Source organism: Pelodiscus sinensis, chromosome 20, assembly GCF_049634645.1.
Source record: "Pelodiscus sinensis isolate JC-2024 chromosome 20, ASM4963464v1, whole genome shotgun sequence".
Lineage (NCBI taxonomy): Eukaryota > Metazoa > Chordata > Testudines > Trionychidae > Pelodiscus > Pelodiscus sinensis.
Window position 1 is genome coordinate 29,944,620 of NC_134730.1, and position 18,116 is coordinate 29,962,735.

At 48.5% G+C, this 18,116-nt stretch overlaps 1 protein-coding gene and 1 long non-coding RNA gene across 4 annotated transcripts in view; one reads left to right on the forward strand and one right to left on the reverse strand.

Moving 5' to 3' along the window:
- The window catches only part of ASPSCR1 (ASPSCR1 tether for SLC2A4, UBX domain containing), a 101,615-nt gene that overhangs the window by 23,760 nt on the left and 59,739 nt on the right, over positions 1-18,116 (forward strand). For all 3 annotated transcript variants that reach the window (XM_075904215.1, XM_075904216.1, XM_075904217.1), the window contains 3 exons: positions 11,326-11,383; positions 12,841-12,914; positions 13,616-14,042. In XM_075904215.1, the coding sequence (XP_075760330.1) occupies positions 11,326-11,383; positions 12,841-12,914; positions 13,616-14,042 (559 nt within the window). The remainder of the gene's footprint in view (positions 1-11,325; positions 11,384-12,840; positions 12,915-13,615; positions 14,043-18,116) is intronic.
- Positions 1-18,116, reverse strand: part of LOC142819158 (uncharacterized) — a 43,491-nt gene that overhangs the window by 12,339 nt on the left and 13,036 nt on the right. The window lies entirely within an intron of this gene.

Here is an 18,116-nt window from a genome sequence, read left to right on the forward strand (position 1 = left end):
ATGTGCGGTCCTCCGGAGGGGGCTACTGCTGGCAAAAACTTTCCGGATTGCGGCGCCGGGATGAGCCCGACACCTATAGTGGAGCACCCACAGGGATGGACATCTCGAAGAACAGATGTTACTGCACAAGGTGAGTAACAATTTCTTACTGGTGTCCCCTTCCAGCGTCCACAGCCCACCATACAGATAATAACAGATGCATCATTACTGGGCTGGGGAGCCCACCTCGGGGACTCTCAAATTCAAGGGTGTTGGTCTCCTCACGAATCTCTCCAGCACATCAATTTTCTGGAATTAAGAGCAGTATTCAATGCCTGCAAAGCATTCAAGCATTTCCTGTCCAGCATTCAAGGCCGCATCATTCAAGTTCTTTCAGACAACATGACGGCAGTATATTATATCAATCGCCAGAGCGGTGCTCGTTCACAATTCCTTTGCGCGGAAGCAATATGCTTATGGAACTGGTGCATCCGGCACAGTATTTCCATCACTGCAATGTACCTACCGGGCAAAGACAACATTATTGCCGACACTCTCAGCAGGCACCTCATCCACCAACACGAATGGCAATTGGACCCTCAGATAACACAAAATATTCCAAAGTTGGGGACATTTCACCATAGACTTATTCGCAACATATCACAATGCGAAGTGCTCCTTCTACTGTTCACGAGCAGGCATCGGACAGAACTCTCTGGGGGATGCCTTCCTGATAGACTGGAGCCGACAGTTGCTCTTTGCGTTCCCTCCAATTCCTCTGATTCCCAAGGTCTTGCAGAAAATAGCCAGGGACAAGTCTAAGGTCATTCTCGTAGCCCCTTTCTGGTCCCACCAAATATGGCTTCCAATCCTTCTTCAGATGTTCATTGGTCCTCCGTACCATTTACCGGACCGACACAATCTTCTGACACAACAGCAAGGCAGACTTCTACATCCACAGATTCACAATCTACATCTCGCTGCATGGCTCCTAACTGGTTCCGACACACAAATTGCATGCTTCCAAGATATCAAACACATACTGCTGCATAGTAGAAGGGACTTGACTCGTCACACTTTCCTGTATAAGTGGCGCCATTTTCCAATCCTGGTGCCACTCCAATAATTCTGATCCCACTTCCCTTCCTCTCCAGCATGTCCTTGATTATGCCCTGCAATTACAGAGATCAGGTTTATCGCTTTCTTCGATCAAAGTCCACATTGCAGCAATCCCAGTTCTTCAACCCTTAATATAGGGTTGCTCGCTATTCTCTCATCCAACGATTAAAAGATTTTTTTAAGGGACTCTCAAACTTATATCCGTCACACAGAGAACCTGCAGACGGGTGGGACTTGCAGCTAGTCTTACAGTCCCTAATGGGTCCCCCCTTTGAACCAATGATAACGTCCAACCTGCCAACGCTCACTGTGAAAGTCACTTTCCTGCTGGCTATCACCTCTGCTCGGAGAATGGGGGAGCTCACTGCTCTCTCGGTCACACCACTGTATACTCTGTTCACTAACCACGGATTAGTACTGCGCCCTCACCCCAGCTTTCTTCCCAAGGTGAACTCGCAGTTCCACGTTAACGAACCCATCATACTCCCAGTCTTTCACCCTGAACCGCACTCGTCTGCATAGGAATCTTAGCTGCATACCTTGGATATCCGACGTGCCCTTGAGATCTACTTGGATCGGACACGAGCTTTTCACAACTCGCAACATTTGCTATTATCCACGGCCCAGCACTCCATGGGTCATCCCCTCTCAGCGCAACATATTTCTAAGGTTGTCGTCTCCTGCATCTCGCGTTGCTACTCATTGCAACGCCTCATTCACTGAGGGCGCACTCAACAAGAGCAATGACAATTTTGACAGCCTTTATCAAAAAGGTCTCCCTACTAGACATCTGTAGAGCAGCTACATGGTCATCTGATTACACGTTTGTGAAACTATGCTATCAACGCTTTGATCCATGACTTGGCAGTAGCCTCGGCAGCCTTGTCCATGGCACAGAGGTCGTAACTCCCATACCTGCCTCTGTAGAACAGACTACTGCTCTGAAATCACCTAGAGTGGAGCACTGACGGGGACCACTGAAAGAAGAAGTAGTTACTCACCTTGTGCAGTAACGATGGTTCTTCGAGATGTGTCCCTGCGGGTGTTCCATGTCCCACCCTCCTCCCCTCCCCGTCTCTTTTTCTGTTTTTCAGATATCCTCCACTTAGGAGGATCTGATGGGAGCCGGGTTGCGCACGCTCAGTCGGCTTGAGCGGCATGTACCTCCTGCTGCGCCGCTCGAACTGAAAAATCTCCGGTCGGAGGCACGGGACAAGCCCGACACCTAGAGTGGAGCATCCATGGGGAAACATCTCGAAGAACCATCGTTACTGCACGAGGTGAATAACTTGTTTTTTCTATTCCCAGCCTGGAAGCTATGTCCCTGAGTGTCTGGCTTTCTCAGGATAAAGATCTGCAGGCATGGGGTACCTCAGTGGGAAGCTTGTGTACTCTTAACCTCTGAGAAATCAGCAGAAGGACCAATGGATACAATTTTCCAAAACACCGAAATGTCTTGGTGGTTTGTCCCATTGACTTTTGGTTGGATTTGAACTCCTAGATGCTTCTGAAAATGTTGCCTCCAGTTCTAAGTAGAAAAGTCTGGCAGCTTGGTGTTCTCTGGTCCAAGGGGGAGACGTGCACAAAAAGTGCTTAAGTCACCAGCCTGGGTCTGGCCATACTGCAGCTATGTTGCCATATTGTGGTTTGGCTGAAGTTAGATTATTGGTAGATTCCTTCAGGTTTTGATGATGATTTAGGAACGTTTCTGTGTTGTGAGAAACGAACGTGGTTCTGAGGGAGCTCATGAAAGCTCCGCTGGAGCCATTCAGTTCCTGTGCATTTAAGTTTGCTACAAGGAGGGGGCTGTCCTGGTCACGGCAACTTCAGCTTGCAGCTTCAGGCTGTAGTAACTGAGACTCTGAAAATTGGTGTAAGAAAAGCTAAGATGGTGCCATGTACTCATGCAGTTGATCTATTGACCAAATACTTTCTGCCCGTGGATGCCTCTTGTCGTGAGGCCCTTCCTCGCGTGCTTGGTGTAAGAGATAGTTGGGTTCTGCTTGTATCAAAGATGAAACCAACTTCTTGTTTTTTGACATCAGTTCATTAAGCAGTGCTGTCAGTAAGAGGATTGTGCCTGCCTGCCTCAAATGTGTTTTCATCCCATACATATGCAGTGCTGTGGCATGGTCTCCTCTCTACGCACTTACCAAAACAGCATTGCTTGGCTTGGCATCCTGGAGGGAATCCTGCTTTTTCATAGTTCGGGGTAGGTGGAGCCAAACTCTTTTAACCCTAAGCAAGTTTACCTTTTGGGATATCCCATTTTCAGTTCGTCACATTTTAAATGTTTTCCTTAAGCTTGACGACGAATTAACAATTGAATGTTGAGCCTAATTATCATGAGGATTTGTAGTCCTCTTCTACAGAACATTCAGCTCCCTAAACCCCCTCTGTTCATACTATTGGTATTGTCCTTGGCAGTGTCACTTGTTATAGATTTGCTCATTTGTCTTTTTGGGCATGCCTCACGCTGTTCACTTTCTAGGAGTGCTGTTTGGTTCCTCTAATGTCATTGGAGAAGAGGAAAGGTCTTGTTTGTCTCTGGACGTTTGGAGTGCTCCTATTGCTCTACCCACCTCCCATCGAAGTCTGAAGGTTTATATTTTTGAGAGATTTTTTCTTTGTTTTTTAAGGAATGTTTCTTTGGGTCACGTGTTGATCATGGTGGGAACTGCCTGTGTCTTTTACTGTGCCTCAGTGCAGTCAGAACGGATTGGAGGGAATGGATAATAAGACAAGGGGGCTTGTACACGTGCCCTCTCACTGCCACCCACCCCTGTAGAGTTGGGGACATTGCAGCCGTGGGCGTAGGAGCTGAGACTCAAAGCTGTTAAAAGGGGGACTTCCTTACAACACTGTTAACTGAGGAAATAGCTACTGCCTCGTGGGGGAGCCATCTGTGTGCAGTAACACCCTCTCCACAGCTGGCTCAAACATCACGTGGTGTTTTCTCAGCTAGACATGGTGTGACTCGGTTTCATGGAGTGGTCTCACTTGCTGTAGGTTACTGTGACACCAACTTAATAGTGTCCGTACAGCTTTTTGAAGATGTGACGCGCTACAGAAGCATTAAGAATGATTAAGGTCAGTCCCTCAGACAAGTGGGATTTCCTGCCCTCTGGTAGGCGAGCTCGGCTGTTTGGACGGACTCTTCATGACAAAGGTGCCATATGTGGCTTGGCCAGGTAGTGTTTGGACTGAGGGGCTCCTCGCTGAAGCCACTGACTGACTTTCGACTATTTCTGTTCGGGTCCTCACAGCCATAAATCAGTTCTCCATTTGTTGGCTTTGCTGCATCTTCCTTGGACTGTCCCTTTGGAGATATTTTCCTGCAGAGCTCTGCTGCCTCCAGTGCGTGAGGGGAAGTATTCTAAATGCACTGGAATTTCCCTCCGGTCTCCAGCGTCCATCTCTGCTAAATTGAGTCTGAAGAAAGTCTGGAAGCTATTGCAGGCTGCTGCTCCTCTCAGTGTGCTGCACTCCTTGCACAAGATGTTTACAGGTCCTGTCAGATTCCTACATGAGGGAATCTAATCTGCCTGCATCCCTCTTCTGAAGAGCAGCACTTCAAAGAAATAGCAGTGTTTGATGTGTCTGCTTGCTTCAGCGAATGCACGTAATGGATTAGTAGCTGCGGGAGGAGGAGCCTGCTGGCTTCCAGCAGCTACACAAAAACAAATTTCTTGGATCTTTTGATTTGTCTCCCCTATAGAGATTGGATTAGGGCACGTGGCCCTGCTCCCCCCACCTCTGACAGCAGAGTTAGGGGGTGCTGTCCCTGTTCTCTCCCCCACTCCTGCCCATCTGGCAGCTTCATCTGCTTTTGTAGATTTTTCACTTAAACAGTGTTTGTAGTTCTGATGTTTGTGAAGAACATTCTGTCACTCTGACCCTGTGCTGCTGTTTGCACTAGTACCCACTAGAAAAAGAATGTGCTTTGATCTAAGGAGCTCACAATCTAAGAACAAACAAGTAGGCAGAGCTCGGCGAAGAGGAATAACAATAGATAATATATATACGTCTCAATTGTTCACTACAAACTAGGTCTTTTAGATGGGGTCCTTCTTGCCTCAGTTTCCCCCTCCTGCATCTGGTAGGCTGCCATCTCTCTTGATAGGGAATTTGAATGATTAGGCTTCTGGCCAGTTCTCCATTTTAGTCTGCCCTTTTAGGGGGTTAACAAAATAAAACCAGTTTCAAAATAGAAATCGTACGCTGCTTGTCTCCCTGGCCTTGGTAGTCTTATGGCCCCTTGATGCAGGTTGTCCACAGTTTGCTTCCTAGGGACTGGGATAGTCCTTTCCTCAGCCTCTCTAGGATTGGTAGTCTTTTCCCTTTACAGCAGAGATGTCAGAGGGCTCCTTCTATACGAGGCACAACAGTGGTGTAGAATCCCAGAATGCCACCTCTTAAAGGACCCAGGAGTTATAACTGGTGTCCCAGCTACCAGTGCCTCAGCAGTCTTTAAGCTGTACTTAAATGCCTGTACTATGCATGGGGGGACAGTACAATGTATGGGGGGCTGTGCAGAAGAAGGCGTGGAAAGATTGTGTGAAAATCCAGATGGCTGGAAGAAGTACAGAGCATTGGTGAAGTGGAGGACACGGACAACGTGAAGCATGACTAGATAAGTTTAGTGGCAGGAGTTAGTAGGGACTGAAAGTGAAATGAAATGGGTGTTTGGGAGGCCAGAGAGGAGGCTATTGTGATAATTAAGGAGGGTTATAATGAGGGTCTGAATGAAAGAGTTGACTGTGGGACTAGAGAGAGGAGGATGAATCCTGGAGGGGAGAAGTGGCAGGACTTGTAATGGCCTGTATGGTAATGGAGGTAGGGATGTTAAAATTAGATTAATCAACTAATCGAATAGTAGATGGAATTTCGCTAAGGACTAGCACTGCATTCCTCCTCTGAAATGCCGTATGGAGCCCAGGGCCAGTGGGGAGTCACCCACTGACCCTGGACTCCACGGAGCATTTCAGTCTTTGAAATGCACTAGAGCCCTTGCTTGGACTCTTGTACATTTCAAAGATGGAATGCTGCCACTGTGCCCATCCCCTCCCACGAAGCTGGAGCGGGGGAACTGGCTTTTAAGCCAGTTCCTCCCAGCTCCCCCACCACTTCCCTCCCCTTGTTTCCTCTTTCTGATAGAGACAACAAGGGAAGGGGAGGAAGCTTTTGCTTATTGGCTAGTCGATTAGTCGCTTACATCCCTAAAGAGAGGCCGGAGGAATAAAAGGCATTTTTGCATCAACTATTCAATTAGTCAGTTGGGCGGCGCTGCTGCTTTGAAACGCTGCAATGGCGTTTCAAAGGGGCAGCACCGCATGGAGCCCAGGATCAGCTGGGGACTCGCAGCAGCGTTTCAAAGGGGGCAGCGCTGCACAGCTGATCCCGGGCTTTGGGGGTGCTGCCCCATTGAAATGCCACTGTGGCATTTCAAATCGGCAACGCTGCATGGAGCCGGGATCAGCTGTGCAATGCTGCCACTTTGAAGTACCCGTCTTCCCCCCCCCCCCCCTTGCTGCCTCTGATTAGATGCAGCAAGTGAGGGGGTGGGGTGGAAATGACTAGTTGACTATCCTGGCAACTAGTCGACTAGTCCTTAACATCCCTACCACAGTTGGCAGACAGGATGCTGGGCTGGATGGGCCTTTGGTCTGACCCAGTCTGGCCGTTCTTACGTTCATATTCTACACGTGCTTTCATTTGAGAACTGAATTAAAGATTCTGAGCCTCCTATACAAAGCCTTTAACAACCTGTGGCACAGCTGCCTCAGAATCTTTTACCCTCCACGTACCTCCAGGACAGCTGTGTGTCATGGGAGCACAGTCGCTGAAGAGACTTACATTTAAACGACTTGGTCCTTGGGCCAGAGCATTCTCAGTAACGGAATTCAGTAATGTGCTTGCTTCTAAAACTGCTGTTCCTCCTTCTTCCAGGCTTGGGCATCTGTAATATTGAGCTACTAGTCCATCAATGCCATGGCACAGGGCTATACTCTACAGTTTGTTTCTAACCCTTCCCCCTCAATCCTCCTTCTCCATCAGTCTTCAGGGACCCTTCTGACGAGTCTGTTGTGACAGGAGGTGCAAACCCTACTGCAGCTGGGAGTGGTGCAAGAAGTTCCTCCAGACTTTAGAGGGAAGGGGTTCTATACCAAGTACTTCCGTATTCTGAAGGCCAAAGGGGATTACACCGTATTCTATACATTTACCTTGGTCTCTCTGGCCTCCATCATTCACATCCTGGATCTGAGTGACTAGTGTGCTGCCCTTGACTTGAAGAATGTGTACTTTCATATTGCTGTCTTTAAAGGCAACTGGTGCTTCCTCCAGATTATAGTGGGCTCCAAAGAATACGAGTTTACGGTGCTCCAATTTGGCCTGGCAACAGCATTGATGTTTACAAAATGCATGTCGGTGGTGCCAGATTAACTCAGTTATTGGGATATCCTGATCTACCCATATCTTAATGACTGGCTGATCGGGGCAATGACAGGTCTCGGGTCTAGGAAGCTGTCATGTACTCTTGGACACTTGCCGACGTCTAGGCCTGATGGTGAACATGGAAAAAATCAACATTAATCCCTGTGGGACTGTAGAGATTATCGGAGTGGTTCTCCCCTACAAAAGGTTCCAGATGATAAGAGATCTCCTCACAGGCCTCTGTTTCCCATTATGACGGCGGGCACATGCCTGTGACTGCTGGGATGTTCATTTGGCTTGTCTCTCTGTGTGCAGCCTCTACAACAATGGCTAGCTATGGTGCACGCCATGGTCACTGTTTCCCCTGCAGTGCTGACCGCATTACAGTGGTGGACCGATCCCGAGCTGTCCCTGCCAGAGTCCCGTTTGACAGCTGCTGCCTTTGGTGTCACTGACAGACCTCAGTGAGTTGTGGACTCCAGGCATGTGGTCTGTGCAGGAGCTGCAGCTGTACATAAACACCAAAGAACTCAGAGCAGTCTGCCTAGCATTGGGGGTATTTCTGCAGCACCTCTTGAGCCATGTGCTTCAGATGTTGACAGACAACAGTCTCCATGTTTTATATCAACAGAACAGGGCTTCACCCTGAAATGACAGTCACTTTTCCAGTGGTGGGGAACTGACTACAAGTACAGCCGCTCCCCGAGTTGTGAACGGTCGAGTTACAACTGCGACCAAAGTTCCCATGGACTGGTCATAAAGGCGGTCCCCGAGTTACGAACGCGACCCGCGCTTACGAACAGTGCGGTTGCGTGTAACTCAATGGGGTCCGAGTTATGAACAGTTCGAGTTACGGACCAAGTGTTAGTCTGTAACTTGTTTGTAACTCGGAGAGTGGCTGTAGACACTTTCGCCACCAGGCAGAACAAGAAGTGACCTTGGTTTTGCTCTGCTGCTGTTACGGTCCGGGGACCTGCTCTGTGCTTTCCCGCCATTTCCATTGATCACCAGGGTCCTGTCAAAGATCAAGAGGAACAAGGCTCGAGTCATTTTAATCACCTCAGTGTGGCCACACTGGTATTTGTTCAGTATGCTGTTGTACCTAACATTAGTCCCCCCCCCCCCCCCCCCACACACACACCCCGATGGCTATTGGCCAGCTGCCAGAACCTCCCGTCTCAGCACTATGGCTGCCTTCTGCAGCAGTCTTGCTTCTCTCCACCTCATGGCATGGATGCTGCATGGTTAAAGCACAAAGAGCAAGCCTGCTCAGGGGAAGTGTAAGCGGTGCTCTTGGATAATAGAAAACTGGGATGGATTCCCTGCGGAGGCGGTGGAATCTCCATTCCTAGAGGTTTTTAAGTCTTGGCTTGACAAAGCCCTGGCTGGGCTGATTGAGTTGGGATTGGTCCTGCCTTGGACAGGAGGCTGGACTTGATGACTCCTGAGGTCTCTTCCAGCCCTATTCATTCTATGAAAACCTTCCACTAGATTGACTTACTTGGCAGCGTGGACTAGGTTCTCCTAGTGCCCGTCTGAGCATAACATATCCCCAGCTGTTTCATCTGCAGCCATGGTGTCCAACCAGTTCTGAAGCAGTAGCCTCTGTAGTGGCTACTACTGTAATGAACTGGGCGCACACAACTGGCCAAATAGGCGCTAGTGGCTAGCTTGTTGGACACCACGGATCTACAGGATATCCTGATTTACCTGCTCACACTGGAGGAGCAGAGCGTGTCCGTGAAGTTCCATCTAGCCAGTGGCTCAGCTTTTCATCTCCCAGGCCAAGGTTCTTCTGTGATTTTGCACGAGATGTCTGTTCTTCTGAGGGGCCTGCACATTTTTTCACTGGCATAAAAGATCCGGTCCATCAATGGAACTTCATTCTGGTCCTGTCCAGGCTCATCAAGTCACCAGTTGAGCCTCTGGGCTCCTTCTCCCCCTCTCACCTATCTTAGTACGTTGCCTTCTTGATAGCTTCTTCAGTGGCCAGGCTAGTGTTGGAAATTAAAATGCTGACCTCAGCGCTTCCTTATACTGTCTCTTATAAGGACAAAGTATAACTGTGATCTCCTGGGGTCTTTCTTCCGAAGGCGGTCTCTTCCTTCCATGTCGTCCTGCCAGTGTTGTGCCCCAAGCCACGTACCTCTAGTGAGGAGAGGTGTTTGCATGCCGTGGGTGTGCGCCAGGCATTGGCATTCTACCTGGCGCAGATCGAGCTTTTCCACAAGTTGTCACAGCTCTTCATTGCAATGGTGGATCTGATGAAAAGCCTCCTAGGCGCCTCTCCAAGCATTTCCATCTGTTACATCCTGCAGCAGGACCTGTTATGAGCTTGCACGTCCCCCCACTTAGCGAGAGCACAGGCATTTTTGGGTGGCCTTCCTGGGCCATGCGCCAGCCAGGACATGTGTAGAGCAGCAACATGGTCTTCAGTGCACACGGTCACTGCTTAATATGCCCTCACTGAACAGGCCAGAGAGCACTATGGATTCATCCGAGTGGTGCTACGAGCAGTGCGTCCATCAGCTCCTACCCCCTCCGTTGATATTGCTTGGGAGTCCCCTAACACGGGATGGATGTGAGCAAGCACTTGGAGAAAAGACAGTTACTTGTTTTGTAGCTGGTGCTCTTGGAGATGTTTCTCATGTCCCTCCCCTGATCTGTCCTCCTTCACCATTGCTGGAGTTTCCAGCAAGAAGGAACCAAGAGTGGGGGGAGCCAGAAGCACCCCTTCTACTGTGTCTTCCAGTAAGAGGAAAACTTGTGGCACCGGTGCCTGTGGCGAGCACGCACGCACGCGCGCGCACACACCTGACACAGACTGAACACGAGCAGTGTTCAGGATGTATTGCTTTCATAACCCTGTCCCTGTGGGAATGCTGCTTCCCTGAACGATGGTAGCGGGGATGAGGGAAATACTTTGCCACAAATCTAGCTGTGTATTCCTTGGGGGTTAAGGCAGCATAGTTACAGTGCTCAGTGGGGTGAACGCTTCACACCCCTGAGTGATGTAGTTACGTTGATCTACATTTTAAGTGTAGAGCAGGCCTGAGAGAGGAATGCTTCTCTCTTTGGGAAAGAAGAAAGGCAGCATCTTCTCTGGCAGCTTCTTTGCTGTCCATAGCTTGTGCTCCTTTTGTGACTGAAGTCCCTATTTCTCCCATCTCCTTTGCCTGCAAACTCTGTGACCAGCTTAGCAGCTGGTAGATTCTCTGCCTCATTAAAATTCTTAGCCATGTCTTCACCTCAGACCTGGGTTATTGTAGCTGCCTTCTGAGGGTCTCTGCAGGTCCTTACTCTCCAGAATGAGTGAAACAATGCTGTTGTCCATTTGTGTCTGGTACCAAGACCCAATTGCATCACCTTCCTCCTTAGTTTGTCTGTTATTTGTGACTTCCTTCTGCCCCACTCCAAAGTGAATACAATCTGAATTGTAATAGATAAGCAAAATTAAGATAAACAAAAGGTGCAAGAATGAATAATTGTTGCCAGTTTGAAGATGGGGAGCTGGCGGACCGGAGAGTAACTTGTCCAAAGTAACACGGTGAAATCAGTGTGTCTGATTCTCTGTCTCTCAAAGTCCAGATGAGGGAATTAGCTTTTCTCTGTTTTGTAAACCCTCCGTGGGTCTTCATTTGAAGAAATTCTGCTCTTACTGACCTTGTGGAGTTGATGCAGGTGGAAGTAGAAAGTGGCCCCCGATCTTACCTAGTACCGTCTCACTCCATGAGTTTCAGAGAAGTTGGGTTCTTGTACAGGTGGCTGCACATCCTTTTCCTTTCCTTGCAGGGAGTGTGTGGAGCAGCCCTGTGAATTCTCCCCTACCTGTATCTACATGCGAGATGAGGTAAGTCAGCAAATTCTTCTCCACTCTTTTCCTTTCCTATTTCTGAAAATAAGGAAAACCCAGCACTACTTTCCAGATGAGAACATGTTCCCTCTCCCAGCTTTCTGAAGGGGCAGTGGAAGAGCTTTGGTCTTTTCAAACCCTGATGTGTGTCCGGAATACAGTCCTGTTGGAACACAACCCTGAGCCAGGCAGGCCTCTAAGCCCAGAAAATGCTTTGTGACCTGTTTGTGTGTGTTGGGTTTTTTTCCTACTTCTCTTAAAGCTCAAGTCACAACAGTGGTTTCACTTCAGTAAATATTTTCTTTTCTCCATGTTTTGATCTCTTCAGCATTAGCATTTTTGTTTTAATATTTTGAGAACATTTTGGAGTCTTCCTTCCCCAGTTGTCCTCTTCATCTCCTTCTGAACTCTGTCGACAGATCCTCCTTATTCCAGGAGTGGGTTAGAGAAGAGAGGGACATGGATGGAATCTGAGATTTCAGAGTCTAAAGGTGTTGCCTTTAAACCCATCTCTGGGGTGGAACTGGCTCTGAAAAGAATTCCTCAGATATGAAAAGTTGGGACAGCTGTGTTAATATGCAGAAACAATGAGGAGTCCTATGGCACCTTAAAGACTAACAGATTTATTAGGGAGGCATAAGCTTTTGTGGGTGTAAACTACTACTTCAGATGAACCTATGTGGAAGTAACAGAGGTGGGGGGTATATGTAAGAAAGAAGTTGCTTGTGCTAATAAGGCCACTTGTACCCTGACTTACCTAACCTCATTAACACAAGCAACTTTTTCCTTTTATACACCCCTCCCCCCCCCCGATACTTACACTCCAGTTCATCTGATTAAGTGGGTTTTGCTCATGAAAGCTTATGCCCTAATAAATCAGTTAGTCTCTAAGGGTATGTCTACACTAGCCCCCTAGTTTGAACTAGGGAGGCTAATGAGGGCGACCGAAATTGCAAATGAAACATGGGATTTAAATACCCCGCGCTTCATTAGCATTTTCCCGGGCGGTTGCCATTTTGGAAATTGACTAGCCCAGAAGAACTGCCCGTGTCTACACACGGCAGAGAAGGGCGATTCCGAAATAAACCCCTTACTTTGAATTACCAGTTAAACTCATTCCGTTATTAGCCTCCCCATATTAGCCTCCCTAGTTCGAACTAGGGGGCTAGTGTAGACATACCCTAAGGTGCCACAGGACTTGTTTCCCTCATATATCACCATGTATGTCTAGCTAACTTTGCGGCTAGAATACTTAAAATAATACAAAGCATTTGAGTAAGTTTGGTAAGAACTATGAAGATGGAATTGAGGTGGGAAGCTTTGTCTGCACCTGCGAAAGGTGTGTCTGTGAGCTGGTCTCTAGCTGGCACAGTGCTGGTCTTGCGATGCATTTGTTTCTGGGCAAAGTGTCTGTCGTAAGTACATGACCTAAGTTCTTGCCTCTGTTCTTGTAGATCGCAGGGAAAGCTGCCCTGGAGAGGACAACACTGAAATCACTTGGCCTGACTGGAGGCAATGCCATCATCAGGTTGGGAGGAGCAAAGTGTGCTTCCTGTTTGGGCACTTTCCTCTTCTTCCCTCATAATGTTTCACTCTTTCGTGGTAAATGTGTTTTGTTTCAAGTACCAAAAGATGCATTAAAGGTCAAAGAGACAAACGTCCTGGCACTCAGTAATTATTGTATTTGCCTGTTTATCTGAAACTGCTGCCCAGATGTGCTTTGGAAAACAGCTGCAGATGCTGGCACTGACCAGTTGTGCAGATTAAAGGGGCTTTTGCTGATCTGTTTTTTCTCTTGAGTGAAACAGACATTTGAAAGCTAAAGTCCCTCTAAGGAAAGGACAAAACCTGCTACCACATCTTCCCTGCCTTGGATTTCAAGCATACTAAACTGATAGGGCGTGCCATACCTCTTGCTGGCTGGAATGTGGGATTTCTCATTCCGTATCTACTAGCTAGTCCACCTGCTCCATGTACTGGTGGCTGGACAGATGAATATTGCTGTTATCTGGAAGGAGATTTTATCTGGGGGGATTGGGCCATTCTCAGGTTCTTGAGAACTGACTTCTGAGTAAAGAGAACTTTCTGTGGCCATCAGACCTTGTAGGGTTTTACAGTTTTGGGGCCTACGAGTCTTCCCTGTGTCCAGGGCTTGTTGGGAGTAGGGGGACAGTTCTTCCATTGTCAGTGATTTTTGCTTTTACTTCTTTCTGTGGTGTCTCCTATAAGGGTTGTCATGAAGAAATGTGGCTCTTCTGGCCAAGAGGAGGCTGTGGACACAGTGGCCACATTCAGCAAGCTCCCAGTGAGCCCAGTCTCCGCTGAAGGAGCAGTGGATAAGCCATTACCTCACACAACCATGTTCTCAAAGGACTTGGCTCACAGCGATGTGGCCCTTGCTTTAAACAATTGTACGGACAAGCAGGAATCCCAGGCCAGCTTGGGGGAGCCGTGTCCTCCCTCAGATCCTGCGCCTGCCCCGGTGGGACCTTTCTTTGGAGATGGCCAGCGTCTGGGGGGGGCCTCCGTAGCTGCAGATGCTCCAGTGTCAGATATGCCATCTTCCAAGCTGCCAACATCTCTGTCCAGCCCTGGTGGCCCTTCTAAGCCAAAGAAATCGAAGCCCAGCCAAGCTCAGAGAAAGGAGCAAGAGCAGGTAAGAGAGCTTTGCTTGCTTTGGGTGTCGGGGGTAGAGAGGCTTTCCTCACCCCGCCTTGCCTGAGATGAGGCTTCTGAGAAGAGAGAACTTGTCAGTTCTTAGTATTTTCTGCCCAGTGATCCTAGGCCTGAGTCCCGGGCTTGTGGCCTCTAACACTGAGGACATTGTGTTGCGGGGGAGTTTTTGCCTTCTGGGTTGTTTGACTGATGTTCCAGCAGTAGATGAGAGGTGGGGATTTAGGAACTCGCACTGTCCAATAGACAGAGGAATTGGACTACGTTTTGGAACGTGTTGTATCCTGGAAAAATGGAGGCAACAAAGCTGAGTTAAAGGCGTAAAAGGGGCTGGTCTTTTAGTGCCAGTTAACCAAGTGCCTCTCAAACACTTTGCAGGGCTAAGCTGAGCTTGGCTCCAGGGCTCTTTCCTGCCACTACTCACTCTGGTTCTGTGAAAGGAAATAGAGGATTTAACTGGCCAGACTTGTACTGCCTCTCCTCCTCCAAATATGCTTATTACTTGTGGCGGCTTTGTTGCCTTCTGCATGATTAGAAATGGCCCCTGCGGCAAGATATGAAGGGAGCTCTTGGGCTCCTTTAAACGTAGCAAGCGCTCTGCAGATGGTAAGATGCCACCACTTGCAGCTTGAGGTCACCTCTCAGCAGCCTGGGAAGGAGTCCTGGGAGAATGGCCAGTCTTGTCAAGTCTGTCCCTGCCTGACCGAGTGACCCTAGGTTGCATGTGCTTCTAACCGAGCTGGGTTTGAGGCGAGTCTAACTGCTGTTTGTAACCCAGAGATCCTAGGGAGGGCTTCCCTGGATCAGAGAGTTTGAGTCTTCCTTGGGACTTGGAACACTGCAGTCCAGCTTGCCTAGTCCTTAAAGCCAGTGCCTTTAAGGGACCACTTCCCCCACCTGTTTGGCTTCTGATTTTCCTTTGGGGATGGTGGCAAGAGAGGAAGGAGCGCAGGCTTAGTAGATTTCTTGACCACAGTCACTTTACTCTTGAGAAGGAGCGAGTGACTGATCTCTGAAAAGTAACTGTCTTGGGATGCCCCCTCCCAAGTTTGATCTCACCCCCTTCTGTGACTTTGCGGTTTCTCAGTGTTACAGGCAAGTCAGAATCCTTCCTACCTTCTCTTTCCACCCAGTCCTGTTTGCATGTGGCAGTGGTTGGGCCCTCTGCCCCCTCAGAAAACATGTGGTCTGCACTATCTAGCCCTTTCTGGCAGTCCAGCAGGGTTCCCTCCAGGGTGTGCACCTGCGTGGGTGCGCACAAAACATTTTATCCCACCCCCTCATCAGCAGAGTGGTGCAGCACCACTCTGCTTCCATGGAGTGGGAGGTCAGAGTTGTGTGGTGGCTGCTGGAACTCTGGCTGGAGCCGCGTCCAGAACTGGGGGCCACATAGTGGCAGACGGGGATGGTCCCTGGATCTCAGGCTTTGTAGCAGCGGCTGGAGCTGTCCAGGGCTGCGTGGCAGCAGCTGGAACTGGTCCCAGGGCCAGGAGTAAGCAGGAGTGGGAGGGCCAGCAGGATTTGATCAGTAAAAACAGGATGAACTCCAGCTAAGTGCGCACGCATGCTTTCCTCCCCCCATGCACTGTTGTTTCAGGTGGGAGGTGTACAAATAGCTTCAACAGCTGCTTGGGAGACAGGCGAGGAGAGGAGAACGCTGTTGGGAAGATTGGTCTCCATGCCTCAGACCTTTCTTCTGATGACTTTCTTGTTTAGAGCATTAACCTTTGAGAGAGGCTACGCTGCTGACTGCGGGCACAAATATCAGTGCAGGAGAGTACAAAATCTAGGGGAAATTGCTTTCCAAATAACATGGTACCCTCTGCAGCTCACAACAGCCAAGCAGAAGGGCGCTCACATCCATTTGGGCTTCAGTGGCAAAATAATTGTTTCCTTCTGGGCTAATGGAGCTAATTTCATAAATGGAACCATCTCCTTGCCATCCCTGTGCGTGGAGCGCTGCCAATCATGTCAATGAGAGCAGTAGAAGAGGACAGGTGGTCCTACACGGCCCACTATTGGGAAGAAAATACATCTAAAAATAGGACACTCCAGGTTACATTGGTAGCTATTACTGGATGCAAACGTGTATTTATCACAGCAGAACTGGCAGAAAACCCTCTCTTATGCACCGAGTTCCCTCTAAGGTTTTCCATCCAGGAGCGGAATCAGTTTTGTCTTGTTCCCTTTTGTGCGATGGGGAGTGTATCCTACACAAGCTCAGAAATGTGAATCTGAAAGGCCAATTAACATAGTTCTCTGAAAGGAGAGACCGATGTAATTGAGGAGTAAGCCCAGCTGCGGAAAGGTCTAATAGAGGGCTATAAACAGAGGAAATTGGCTCTGACAATTTTGCAATATTCTTTTTTATTTGACTTAATATAAAATTATCATGCACCTTGTTAAAATCATGCACCTTGTTAATTATTCCTTGTTTTAGTATCTTTTCTCCATAGCATTTCAAAAAATGCATAAAAGATGTGTGTTAACTTGGGTGCCATGGTGGCACACATCTGATCGAGAGCAAATGACCTCAGTACTGGTGCACAAGACAAAACTTATTCTGCTCATGGATGGAAAAATCTTAGCGGGAACAGTGCAGTCCAGATAGACAAAGTTCATTGCTCCTCTAAAAGGTCTGAGGTGCAGCAGCTGGCCACCTTACATGGAGCTCCGCACACAGTTCACATCATTGGATTAGTTTTGCTATTTCACTACAGAGAGAGAGGTTTTAAGTGAGTTGTAATAAGTCTCCGAGGGGGTAGTCGTGTTAATCTGTATGTACAAAAAGAGGAAGGAGATGTGGCACCCTAAAAACTAACATTTATTAGGGCATAAGCTTTTGTTGATTAAAAACAGCTTTACCAGATGCATGGAATGGAAACAACAGAGTTTGGGAGCTTTACCGGATGCATGGAATGGAAACAACAGAGTTTGGGAGCTGTGTATGTCCTAGCATATCAAAAAGAGGGAGTTACTTGTCAAGTGTAGGACCAGTGTAACGAGGCCAAGTCAGTCAGGATGGATGTGGCTTGCACCCACTAAAATACTCACCTGGGGAAGTGAAGAAACAGATTGACAGAGCCAAATGAGTAGCCAGAAGTCACCTACTACAGGAGAGGCCCAATAGACTGTCACTGGTTATCACCTCCAGCCCCCAGCTATCCCTCCAGTACATCATTGACAAGCTACATTACAACCTCTCCTGGAAAACAATCCCTCGCCTCTCACAGACCTTGGCTCCGGCCAGAGTTCCAGCAGCCACCACAGGCGAGTAGATTACATGATTTGTCAAGCCCTGTATATAAGCAACACATCTCAGGACCCAACTGAATCAACTACACCATCAGGGGCTTATCCACCTGCACATCTTCTAACGTGATCTAAGCCATCAAGTGCCAGCAATGCCCCTCTGCCATGTATATTGGCCAAACCAGTCAGTCTCTGTGCCAGAGGATAAATGGACACAACTCAGACAGCAAGAAAGGTAACACAGAACACTAGAATCTGGAAGGGAGCTCGAGAGGTCATCAGGTCCAGTCCCCTGCCCTCACACGAAGCATCATCTAGATCAGCAGTATGCAACTGTCTTCCTGGGAGGTCGCAGCACTTTGATCCGGGCTGGCATTTTTTTCCTGGCTTGGAGCCCAATGTACATGCAGCAGGGTGGGGGCAGTGGCAGGAGAGTGGACTGGCACTTTTAAATTTTGTGTGTGTGTGTGTGTGTGTGTGTGTGTGTGTGTGTGTGTGTGTGTGTGTGTGTGTGTGTGTGTGTGTGTGTGTGTGTGTGTGTGTGTGTGTGTGTGTGTGTGTGTGTGTGTGTGTGTGTGTGCGCGTGCGTGCGCAACAAATTTTCCCAGCTCTGGGGATTGCGAATGAAAAAAGGTTGAGTACCGCTGATCTAGATCATCCCTGACAGGTGTCTATCCAGCCTGCTTTTAAATATCTCAAGTGACGGAGATTCCACAACCTCCCTAGGCAGTTGATTCCAGTGTTTGACCCCCCTGACAGGTAGGAAGTTTTTCCTAATGTCCAACCTAACCCTCCCTTCCTGCAG